Consider the following 12,763-nt stretch of genomic DNA (forward strand, 5'->3'; position numbering starts at 1 on the left):
TTAAGGCACGTGAGTGTTAATCCGTATCCAATATCTACATATAAATATCATATGTAAATATCAAAATTTCTTCATTAAAATGACTATTATTTTCTTAGTTATCTATTCTTACGTTATCTATGTCCGAGATATCTGCTGTATAAGAACGTTAACTTGCAACGACTTATCGCGACATTATCGAGATACTGAGGCCGCGATCGTGATTTCATGGGGAAAGAGGAGCGACTGCAAGAAGACTATTTCCAGGAGGCCTATTACGGTAGATAATTTACGCAAGTCGTTCCTGCGGCAGTTTCCCCACAAGAATTTACAGCGACAGTGCCACTCGGCGCGACACTCACCAGGTGTAAATTCGATTACGATACTACTTGCGTCGATATTTCACTTCTGTACGAGTGGAGTAGGTAACGTCGCTGCGTAATCTACAAGCGAAATTATGTGCACCATGTAGGCGGCAAAATTTCTACGCGTCTCATAAAGAAACACGCGATAACAAAAATCAAACGGGAACAAAATTGAATCCAATCGCGATCATTCCGTCCCAATATAAACGTTAGTTCACAAGAATTTTAAGTATTTTAGAATTGGGAAAGTAAGCACATCGAAGTATTAGTTCGCAAAATAAAATGTAGAAAAAGAAATTTTTGCGAATTATGAATATCTTTTTTAATGTCTTATCTATACGGTGATAGTTTCCGTTAACACATGTAATTTTATGATAATTTTTGTTAATCTGTTTCTCAATTTATATTAAGTTAATAAAATTTTTACTATAACAACTTACCCAGATAACATGTTGCTATAAGGTATTTAAAAGACATCGTTTAGACATCTTTTAGACATTTTTTAGACATAAAACATCTAAAAGATGTTTTAAATATCTTATTCAACATAAATCTAGGTTAATAACACAATATTTTAAATACTGGTACATATATTACAATACTTGAATACATTTTTGTAAAGATTTTTTATCTGAGAAATACAATAAAATTATTCATTAGCTGAGAACTTTTGGCAGTCACTGTATGTAACCTTTAAACTTAGAAATAGGATAAGTTATATATATATATAGAAATACTCTCAAAAAAAATTTCTTTGTAATGAAAAAATAAATTGTCGTATTATAATCTCTTAATTGTATTAAATAGTTTTATCTTCAGTTCAATGCTTGCAAAACAAAATTAGTCAAATAAGAATAATTTCTTTAACGATCGAAGAATATCTGATAATTAGTATCATATCACCCGTGGGTTGTATTTGGCCCCAAGTGCAAACTCGATCACAATATTCCTCTTCGCGCATCGATATTTCATTCGCGTTCGAAATGCAGGGAGCGTCGAGACGTAATCTGCGCTCTGCATATGGAACACGCGTGGGTAGAAACGCGTGCATTCGATGCAACGAGAGAACTCGAGAGGGACGACAACTACGAGAGCCTCTCGCTTTTCATGCCGTCAATTTTCAACTTGGAAAAATCGCTCGATCCATCGTGAACGCGAGACGTATTGTCAGCACAGTTTTACAAGTTTCAAATCAACATCTTATCTGATTATTGTAACTGCCGAGTGAAAGTCTGTTTATCCTGATTTCTGTTGCGATATACGCGATATCAATATAAACATGACACTAAAATGGATGCAGAGCTGAAATATTTTGATGAACGACAAATTTAATCTAATTATAAAATACAAAAATATATATATATATATAAGAGAAATATAAATAGAATTTATATAAGTGATATTTATAAAATTATAAATAAATATATTTTTAGCTAATTAGAAAATAATCTAGAATAATTGAATTACAAAAGTTAATTGTATATTATACTAAATAATTTTTAATATTTTGAAATTATATTAAATGGTACTATAAATTATTCTATATTTTTATTGTAGAATAATCAGTGACATAAGAAATCATTTGCATATAGATTAAAACAGTTTTAAACGTAGGAGAGAACCATTTTTCTACAAAATCAGAAGCTATTCTCTGTAATCCTTAAGACAGGGTCGTGGAGACGATACTAAATTAGGACATAAAGCTTTCTTGTTAAAGTTCTAGGACAATAACTACGTTAGTGTATATCGACGGCTTCTAATGTTTAATCCTTCTAATGTACCGCAGTATTGATCTATATACCGCGTCTTAGTATTTTTTAAACATTTATTCCAATAACGTAGACTCTTCATAATATTTAAATAGAATTTAATGCTTGTAATAAATTTTTTATTTTGTCAAGTTCTATTTTTAATTGTATAAAAAAATATCTATAAGGTATCTGAAGCATAATATTTTTAAGCACATACAAATTAAAATGTTTTTTTATTTTAAAAAATTACAAATTTGTATTGCGAATATGTACATATTAATTTGAAACTTGAATGAAATGCGTATATATCAAATTTAATTAGAATTGAATTCTGTCAGATTTTGTCTTTTACTTCTTTTATAATATATGTCTTTTATAATATCTCAGTTGAGAAAATATCGGCATTTAAAACCTAAATTTATCGAGATGTATCGATGTCTGGAATAAAGGACTCGCTCACTTGCTCGAACATGGTTAAGAGCTCGCTGTGAAAATCGCGCATCGTCTACGCGAGTGAAAATGCCGGAGTAAACGGGCGAGCCGCAAGCGAGGGTAGTTTTAATTAAGCCATTAGGGGTGGCTGAGAGGCTGCGACCGAGCGGCTAGACGTTCCGACCCTCTTTCTCCTTCTCGCTCGCTCACCAGCTCTATCTGCTCTGTCTGCTTAAATTAATATAGCGCCTGCATTCCGTTCTACCACGTGGCGACGAAGCTCGTATCCAGATCGACTTCCTTCCATCCTGATTAATCTTCGTTAAATTTACGGAAATAATAATGTGATCGTACTCGGAACCGTACCAAAGTTTATTTAGTTACGTATGCAATACGTGTCAAAAGTTCAACAGTTTCTCATTATAAATTTGAATTTCACGGATAAATTCCAACTTCTTTTTTAATGATGATTTCTTAAGAAGTAATGATTTTTATTACTGTATAAAGTTACGAAGTTCTTTTTCTTTAACATATCATAGTTTCGATATTAATGCGAATATAATGCTCGAAAAGTTAATCTTGAAATTTAGTAGAAAGAGATTCATTTCCTTATCGATAACATTTTTTTATTTATCTATTTTGCAGATATTTTTGATAATACAGAATAAAATATCGTAGAATTTTGTATAATATGTATTTGCTCAGTTCTGTCATGTTTTCAAGTAATATTAATTCTAAAACCATGCAAATGATATAAATATAAAATATTAATGCAAAAAGAACGTGGATTATATTTAAAGAGTATCATTAGCAACGCAGATTTTAAAGTATAACAAATTCATGATTCATTAATTATTTATAATAATTTCAAATTGAAGTACAAAGTAAATTTTTCTTTTGTATTTATTTTGAAAAATTTACGCGAATTGATTTTAAAATATCTTGATATTAAAATATCTTAATACATGCTTTCTTTTACTTTTAATTTCGCACGAAATAACGTTTTTTCGGTATCATTTCAATATCACAATGGATTCATGACACACAAAATTGGGAAAGTATTATGCTCGTATTTATTTTATGTTTATCAGCGCTAAATGCTTGATTTTCATCTCACGTTTATATTAAATCATCGTACAAGACAAATGTAACTCAGAATCGGACAGGGACATTAGTGCTGAATACGTGACATTAGAATATCGACCTACGTTAACATCGCTTTCCTCTTAAGACTCGAGATGTTATTCTCCCTTCTGTCTCTTCTGTCTTTCCCACTCATCTATTTTATCTTCTTACGTTTCATCGTTCACTAGTAATTTTTACGTCGTCTAGTGTGTCACTAGAGTGTTCGACGCGTCGTACCGTAACACTCGGAATGTCAAGTAGTTCGACCATAGGATAGTTAAACGCAAACAAGCAAATTATACATAGTCGCATGGAAGTGCGTATATACTGAACAAACATATAACGAACCAAAAATAGATATTGTAGTTAAAATAAGATATGTGCATAATAGACGTTAGAAGTTTTAATATATGTATGTTTTTCTAAGTTAACAGTTACAATATTTAATAGAAACATTTGCAATTTTTTATCTAAAAAATATTTTTTATTATATAGTTTTTACGTTGTGGGATATAATTAATTCATTAGTAATTTTAATTAATTAATAATAATTATAATTGATTCTTTATACGGGTTTTCTTTAAAGAAGAAATTTCTTTACATGGTTTACGGATTATCTTGCACATCTTGATGTATCGTTAAATATTAATGTTTCATGAACATTGCAGTCCACTTTATCAAAGTGAGAAGCAACTTGATATAATAATTGACATTTAATAATATTCCAAGACATGGAGATAATCAGATAAACCGTATAATTTTTCTTGAATTATAATTAAATAGAATTATAAATGAACAGTGAACGCAAATTTTCAGACATTCATTTGTTGACGCTATCTCGCTCGAATTAACGCTGTGCCTTTGGCTACATTTGGATTTTGGCGTATTGATATAGTTAAATAGTTATAATATTTAAAAAGTAATGGTGATAACTGATGTAATAATTAGCGAATATTTACTGTTTTTTTCAGTAATAATATACTGATTTACTTTTAGAGGTTGTGGTTTTCTGCAGATTGAATCTACAGTTATAAGTGTAGCACTGAAGTCAGTAATAATACACTGATTCATTTTTAGAGAGTACGAGTATAATTATATTTGACTTCGTGAATGGAATACAACTGTCGATTACCATTACTTTTCAAATATTATAACTATTTAACTATATCAATACGCCAAAATTCAAATGTAGTCAAAGGCACAGCGTTAATTCGAGCGAAATAGTGTGAACAAATGAATATATATAAATGTCTGAAAATTTGCGTTCACTGTTCATTTGCTCAGTGTATATACGCACCTTCGAATTTACTTTGCACTTACTTACCAGCTCGTCCGTCGTATCCACGCTCGTCGTCGTCGTCCTCATGCTCGCCGCTCTCTTCACCAGCCGTACCTTGCGTCTGTACGACTCTGGGTATCTCTGCAAGAATACGAGATAAATGAGAGGATCGAGTCTGGATGGAAGGCTGAGTTAATCCTGCAGATAATCATGAATAAGAACTTCTCGCTCGAATTATTATAATAATAATTGTTTCTCTCTTATAAAGAGATTGTGAAAAATATTTTCTGATCTTCTCGGAAATAGGAATATCATTAATATCTTAAAGACGTTATCTTCTTCGGCGGCTTTTTTAAAAATATAAATGTTCATTATTTTATATTTGTGATCTGAAGTAATGTGCATGAAATCTGAGTGCATTGCTCGAAGCACAAACAACCGTACGACATTTTCGCTCGTCCTATATTTATTACGCTGTCTATAACCCTTTTTGCACGGTAAAATACAAGCATTATGTCTTCGTGATACTCGGAGGCGGGTAACGATGTAATCTTTCGTGACACGAACACTCGTTCTTGATTAAAACTCGATTTGAAACTAAAAGCCATCCGTGAACGGTGGAAGCAGAGGATAGGTCTCGATCCGATGGTCGCACACACGTTTTTGCAAATTTCGCCTAATTGGACAAGCGCGAGGAGATCCAGTGTCGAGATCGTCGCGTGTTCCTCCCGATCGATCGATCGATCATTCTCGAGAGCAGTACGGGTGTGGTCGAGCAGCTCTAGTGTTTTTTTTGCTCGACTTTCTCGCCACCCTGGTAGCAGACTAAAAGATCGAACGTGAAATCATCTTGGTGAGAAACTTTTTGCATTCTCTTTCTGGTCATACAACATTGCGCATCTTTGTATCGTAGTGTGCACGCGAATATATCGATAACGATAAATCGCATTGACAGAAAGAGGTTTTGCGATATTTTTTTCTTTTATTTTGAATTTATAAATTCATATTTTAATTCATATTAAATTCTTTATAATTTTAGCATTCTGAATCTACTTTAAAGCATTATTTCTGAAAAAACTACGAAAGAGTTCAAACATTCTCAAGAAATGTAATTGTAAGAAATCCGCTTTCTCTTTCATTTTTTTGACTGACTAGTTTCTTAAATTTATTCAAATGTATCATAACATCATCTTATGAAAAGGTACACAATTTCTCTTATTCTCTGTAGTCGGAATACTATCTTCCTCGTTGTATCGCGACATGCTTGGCGTAGCTCGCACAAAACGAGCTTGGCTCGAGGGGGGTGACGAGCGTCGACGGAAACGAAATCGAAATAAAAGATAAACGCGGCAATGAAACCGGGTATCAAGCACAGTGAACGCACGCGTGGGCGTGTACTTACTGATGCAAGGCGCAATATGCGATCTGCTCTGTTGGTAGCCCCTGGCGCATCTGTTGCAAGTAATACCGGTTACGCCGTCTTTACAGGGACACTGGCCGCTGCTCTGGTTACAGGTCTTTCCAGAAGCTCCGATCGGATGGCAGTCACACGCTGTAACACAGAAAATGAGCTATTTAGTTAATAGAAAACAAACGTAACTTTATCAAAATAAATTTTTGAGAAAATCGAAAATTAATAAGGATAATATATATTGCTTTTTTTTTTATTTATATGTATATTATTTTTGTTATATAGAAATCATTCAGAATTGATTTTATTATCTTGAAACATCAAATATGTATACTATTCTCTTTTAGCTTCTGCACGGAAAGTATAATTTTGCTGAAGTATCTAAAAATTTAGTATATAATTCTGAAAAATAATTTTGATGGACTATTAAAATAATTATGTGGGACACTAGTTGATTGCTAGAATATTAAAACTTTTTTCAGCTTTGCTCATCATGCTCGAGTTTCCTATGTAATTATTTTGATGGTTCAACAATATTATTTTCAAATCTATATCTAGTTAAATTTTTACATATTTTAGTAAAATCATTCTTCCCATGATAATTGGAAAAAGCGTGATAATTTAGCGATGTGATATAAATGGTATGATTAATTAATTATTGGAGAAAATTTTATGTCAAAGCATAACTGAAAATCGAATGAAAGAGAGCTTTAATCAAGTTGGTCGCACCAAATCCACTTGCGTCAACCCGCTGATATTAGTGTATAGTGTTCGAATTTACTGTCGTCTGCATATCTCGTTATGCTGTACCGCACCTTTGAGATACGCTGATTCTATTAAGAAACAGCATAGATAGGCGACCCGGAAAATGATGGAGATAGCCAAACAGGCGTGACGATCCGCTACCTAAAATTAAGATAAAGCGCGGACTTTACATGGCGCCTATAAAAGGACCTTGGCCATTGACTGCATCTCGATAAATGGAAGATCTTATGCAAGATAAAAGCGCTTCATTCCCACGAGCAAGACACGAGAAGTATACTAATGTGGTGGAAGTTCTCGCGATTATCAGCAAATTGAAAATAAACCAAAATTTTTTGAGATTAATTATAGAAAATATAGAAATTAAAGAACTGATTTCTCGAATTTACATTTAATTTTTAAATAATTTAAGATTAAACTATATTATCGAAATTATATTTAGAAATATTTGAATTTTAATTTGACTTCAATAGAAAATTTATCATTAGATAATATCATTATCATTTATTAGATAATAAAATGTCCAAAAACGTTCAACCAAGAAATATCTCTCATTAAATATATAACTAATAATATCAGATATCTCAAATATTTTAATGCCACACAGTGGTCCTATTTTTATAGATAAAATTTTTTTATTTCAATTTCTTAATTAATTTAAATTTTTTTGTGTAACAAAACTGTAGAGATATCAATAGATTTCTAATTATAAATAACTAAAAACAAAAAATATTTCACAAATTGAATTCAGAGATATAAATAGATAATGAAATCTTATTCTTTTCTCAGATGTGAATTAAATTATGAGAATTTTAATTGATTATAAGAATATTAGAAATGGAAAAGTTGCAAAAGATATATCCTGAAATTTTTTAGAAAAGCTAAATTTAAAATATTTAAAAAATCTCATTTAAAATTAATTTGATTAAAGTGGGATATACTATATATGGTGTATTATATATGTATCGTAAATGATAAAAGGGGACTGCGGAGATGAATGCATTCCAATCTTATCCTAATTTTATGCGCCCTAATCTTACGTAAGGCATGAGTGTGCAAGATATTAAAGAACCCTTCGCGATTGCTACATGTATGGTGAGAACGAAGAGAATCTTCATTGGTCATTCCAAAGGATTTATAAAATCAATCAAGCGTGCCTCGACTGGATCGCCATCAAAGCATACTTTAGAGAAAGCTTATAAGCCTCTTTTGATGAAGAAAATATTTTTTAAGCTGAAGAGAAAAGCTAATAAATATTCAAGCGACCACACATTTAGTTATACCGAATAATTTGCATAGATACAGGAATGAATAACAATTATCTCTTCGAATACTTCTTTGTTTAATACGTATAAATGAAGATTAATTTCTTTTTAATTTATATTGAAGACTTATCAAAAATTGGGGGCGATGTTATTGCTAGTTATATTATTAATGCATCAGTTAATGTCTCGAAAATTATAGAACAAAAGGAAAGTAATAAATAAAATTGATTTATTGTTTCAATTTAACAGGTGTTACTTGAATATTATAAGAATGATACCTGTGTGTTTTCTTTTGTAAATTAAAATGCAAATAACTTGTGAAGATAAAAGGGAAACATAGATCATGGTACAAGTTATCATAATTATATGAACATTCCGTCTCTCAAGAGAGTCGTGCGTCGCCAGCGAAATTTACTACCAATAATCGCAACAAAATTGTGCTCATCATAAAATAATAACCGGACTGATTTACGACAATCGTGCGTAATCAACTGCAGTTATGAATCCTTCTCGTAAATTGTATCGTGTTGATAATACAGGACAATGAAAAACTTATGTCGCACACGAAGGACTAAAATTAGCGGCTATGTGTGCAAAATGAATCTCATTATTTAACATACGAGACATGATAATTAAAAAATAAATACATTAGTGAATTAAAAGTATTTTCGAAAAAACATTTTCAGGGAAAAAATAAAGTTTATTGAAATAACAATTTAAAATTTAATAATAGAGGTGGCTCAATAACATGAAACATAAATAAAAAGGAGCATACAGTCATATACGCAAAATATTTTTTGCCAAAGTCATATATTTAAAATTAAAAATGTATTATTACATTTTTAATTTTAAATATGTAATGTATGTATTTTGACAAAAAAAATATCTTGCGTATTTGACTGTATGTTCCTTCCTATTTATAACAATTTAATTTAAATATGTGGCATAGTTTTTTTTTATTATATGTAATTATTTTGATGAGAATAAGGTACATTAATCGCTTTTATAAATATCAATTAAATACGATTTGTTCATTGTTTTATAACAAAATCATTATTCATGCAATAAATAGATTCTAATTATCTTAAGCTTACTAAAGTCGAGGCAATAATTAAACGAGACTGACGTCTCACTGTTTTCTAGAACTGAGTAATCATGGGACAAAGTTGATCCTTATCTTCTTTCGCAACTCTCTCGTCAAGAGCTAATTGTATCGCGTGTGGTGTATGAGACAACGTCTCGTTTAAATTTCCATTCTCGGCATAAATTACCATCTGTTTCACGAGACAGTTCACGAAAATTAATGGGGAACACGATTCACATAATTCTCAATCGTCGACGGTTCGCACATTGACGTGAATTGTTGTTCGATCGTTCTTGAGCGAGCTCTTGAGTCCACTGCTTAGATTCATGGCGCGTAATCAAAATACAATCGCCCAATAAAAATTTTATTGCTATGGATACATAGCTTCGTGATTAGTGACATAAATTCTGATATAAATTGGACTCGCCAATATTTCGTACAGACCGATGCCGGCAGCATCTTGTATCTTATTTAACTATTTATTATCGAAGTGAACTCGACGTGGCAATAATATATTAATCGGTTTTTTTAAGAATGAGATTAAAATTTTTAATAGTTATTTAAATAACAGAATATTATTGTCATTCATATAAATTGAGCTAGATGGAATAAAAACATTTTTCAGCTTGTTTACGAGAGTTATGAAAAAGAATAATTTTCCATGTAATTCATAAAGAAACATCATAAAAAACAGTAATATATTGTAAAAACCTTGAAGAATTGTCTTAATATTTGAACGACTAATTTTTCTGTTATCAATCAGATTTTATCATTTAGCACCATTTAACTTAGATTGCACGATGAATAGCTTAATCAACTGTGAACGTGCGCGAGCCAGTTCAATCGGCGATGTAGATTACAATTCCGCGGACGTGTGTCACGGGAGGTCATAACACGGTTTATTGGTCACGCGGCGTTGTCATTAGAAATGTCATAAACAGTGATTAGAGGCATCACGGTATAGTGACGTAGTTCAAGGATTATTACGATTCTTGTTGCGACGACCGCCGCCGGGGATACAAATTGCCGTCGTCTCCGGCTGCTGTCTCCGATCGATGTTGGAAACGACGTTCGACTTTCGACACCTAAATCGCTATAACGGTTGTTTCGTACCCGTGCGACTTGTCTCCGGAGACAAGGAGTCGTTTGTTCCCTCGTTACGGGCCCTTTCATTACCTATAAATTCGTTATGCAACTCTCGCCGCGAGACGCCAGACGTCGGAGAAGAAACGCGATATCTCGCGTTACGATACCGCGTGGAAATCATTCGAATTCGTGGAAAGGATTCGTGGATATCATTAAAATCGATCGTCACAGTTATTGCAACAGCATTGCGCATTGCAAAGATAACTTATCGAAAAGTTAGCCTTGCTTCTATTTTTTTACTTTTTGTCACTAATTTATATTTATTATAAATTATAATATAATTATATAATATTAAACAACTTTAGATTTGAAAATTATTCGGGTTTCAGTACTTATTTACAATTAAGCCTAAAATAAATATTTATAAGAGTAAAAGTCTCCATATAGTTAATAGTAGAATTTCAAATTGCAAATTAATTAGGTTTATTGTTATATTTAAAATAATATTGTTATTATTGTTAGTCTTGATTTCTGCAAATTTAAATAAGACTATATAATATACACACTTCTAAAGAATTAACTATATATATATGTAAAAATAATTAATAAGTATAATGAAATAAAGCGAATACATTCAGTAATTTGCGATTTCAATATAAAGAAAAGTCTTCAGCAATCTTCGTAATTCTAAGAATAAACATGCGAAGATCAGATGAAGGTTGTTCGAAAGTTGACGATTAAACATAGTACTCGCTAAATAAGGCCGTCAATTAACTTTTTTAGTACCACATTATCTTATTACGTAACAAATTGCACAAGAGACTTATCCAAGAGATATTTCTTACACGCGATCTAAAAAGCTAATGTTACATGGATTTGATAACGATTTTAGCAGGATAGAAAATAATAATAGGAAAAGGAAAATAATAATATTTATATATTTATTTTCTTGAAACTGCACTTTCCCTAATTTATGAAAGCAATTTATTCTATTTTTTCTAACTTGGAATGGAACAACTCAAATTACAAAATTGTTAGAATTACAGGAAAAAGAGTTACATGAAAATAAGCTTGTGGTGAGACATTTAGTATGTAGAACTTGCATCAATGATAATAACTATGATTTCCCTTAGCGACCCTTCATTGCTGGCACGCAAGTGTCTCGTATCTCATCTACCATCTTTTGGCATGTTTCTTCAGATATTAACGCTAAGAGCCATTTCGTTTGTTCCCTATCTTTCGTTTATTAGTGAAATCTAAGCTGGAAAAGACACTATGTGCGCATGGCTGCGGTTAAATCCATTAAGCGAAGGGAATGAGACGAAAACGACTATGATGCCCGTGTACAATAGATCTCCCCCTATCTTTAGACAACTATTCTACGGAGGCACGTTGCTATTCTAATGAATTCTATGTTAACCTGATCGCCAGAATCGGAAACGGGAATTATCGGATTATCGCGCTAGCGGTAAGCCCAGCCGATTGTGCCGTTTTCACATGGAATTAAATCCAGGATTAAGAGCAACGTCTATTCAGAATTGCTTGTCACTTAAACTGTATTCTTGTTCGTTAGTTGCAGCTAATTATTTTGTACCGCCATAAAATTCTGTCTTTTATTGATAAATTTGTTGTAACAATTTTTATTATGATAAATGTAGAAAAAAATTTTCATGTAATAATTTTTATTTTAATCTTTTAAACGATTATTTAGATTTGCTCTATTGTTTCTCACAGTATATGAAAATCCCATATTCTTCAGTATTATCATATTTCTAGTAGTTCATTCCAGAGATTCTCAAGTAAGAGATTGAATATCATTTGATCCGCTATATTTTTTTCAAAATTTGTTTAAGATGGAATGAGATATCCATGTATCTCATTCCATCTTATGCATCCGTTTCTATCTTAAATGTCTTGAAAAATATGATGGATCAGAAGTTGTCTAAACAAAATAGTGTCTAATCTCTCATTTGAGGATCTCTTATAGTTATAGTCTTATTTATTCTATATTGCTATTGCAGGATTATTTGACATTTTTGAATATTTCTTTTGAAAACTGAAAATCGAACGACGTATCTACAGTAGAACAATATCAAAAAATTAAAACTGAACAGTGCATTGAATAGCCACCTTTAATCATTCGTACATAACTCTCGCTCTCTCTTTCGCTTTCTCTCTCTCTCTCTCTCTCTCTCTCTCTCTCTCTCTCTCTCTCTCTCTCTCT

General features: G+C 31.7%; 1 protein-coding gene across 1 annotated transcript in view; it reads right to left on the reverse strand.

Annotated features, from left to right (window-relative positions):
- LOC108689850 (netrin-1-like) overlaps positions 1-12,763 on the reverse strand; it is a 208,253-nt gene that overhangs the window by 39,369 nt on the left and 156,121 nt on the right. Inside the window, exons 3-4 of the mRNA XM_018196807.1 lie at positions 6,334-6,483; positions 4,977-5,072 (exon numbers count right to left, since the gene is read on the reverse strand). Of these exons, the coding sequence (XP_018052296.1) occupies positions 4,977-5,072; positions 6,334-6,483 (246 nt within the window). The remainder of the gene's footprint in view (positions 1-4,976; positions 5,073-6,333; positions 6,484-12,763) is intronic.

Source organism: Atta colombica, unplaced genomic scaffold, assembly GCF_001594045.1.
Source record: "Atta colombica isolate Treedump-2 unplaced genomic scaffold, Acol1.0 scaffold277, whole genome shotgun sequence".
NCBI lineage: Eukaryota > Metazoa > Arthropoda > Insecta > Hymenoptera > Formicidae > Atta > Atta colombica.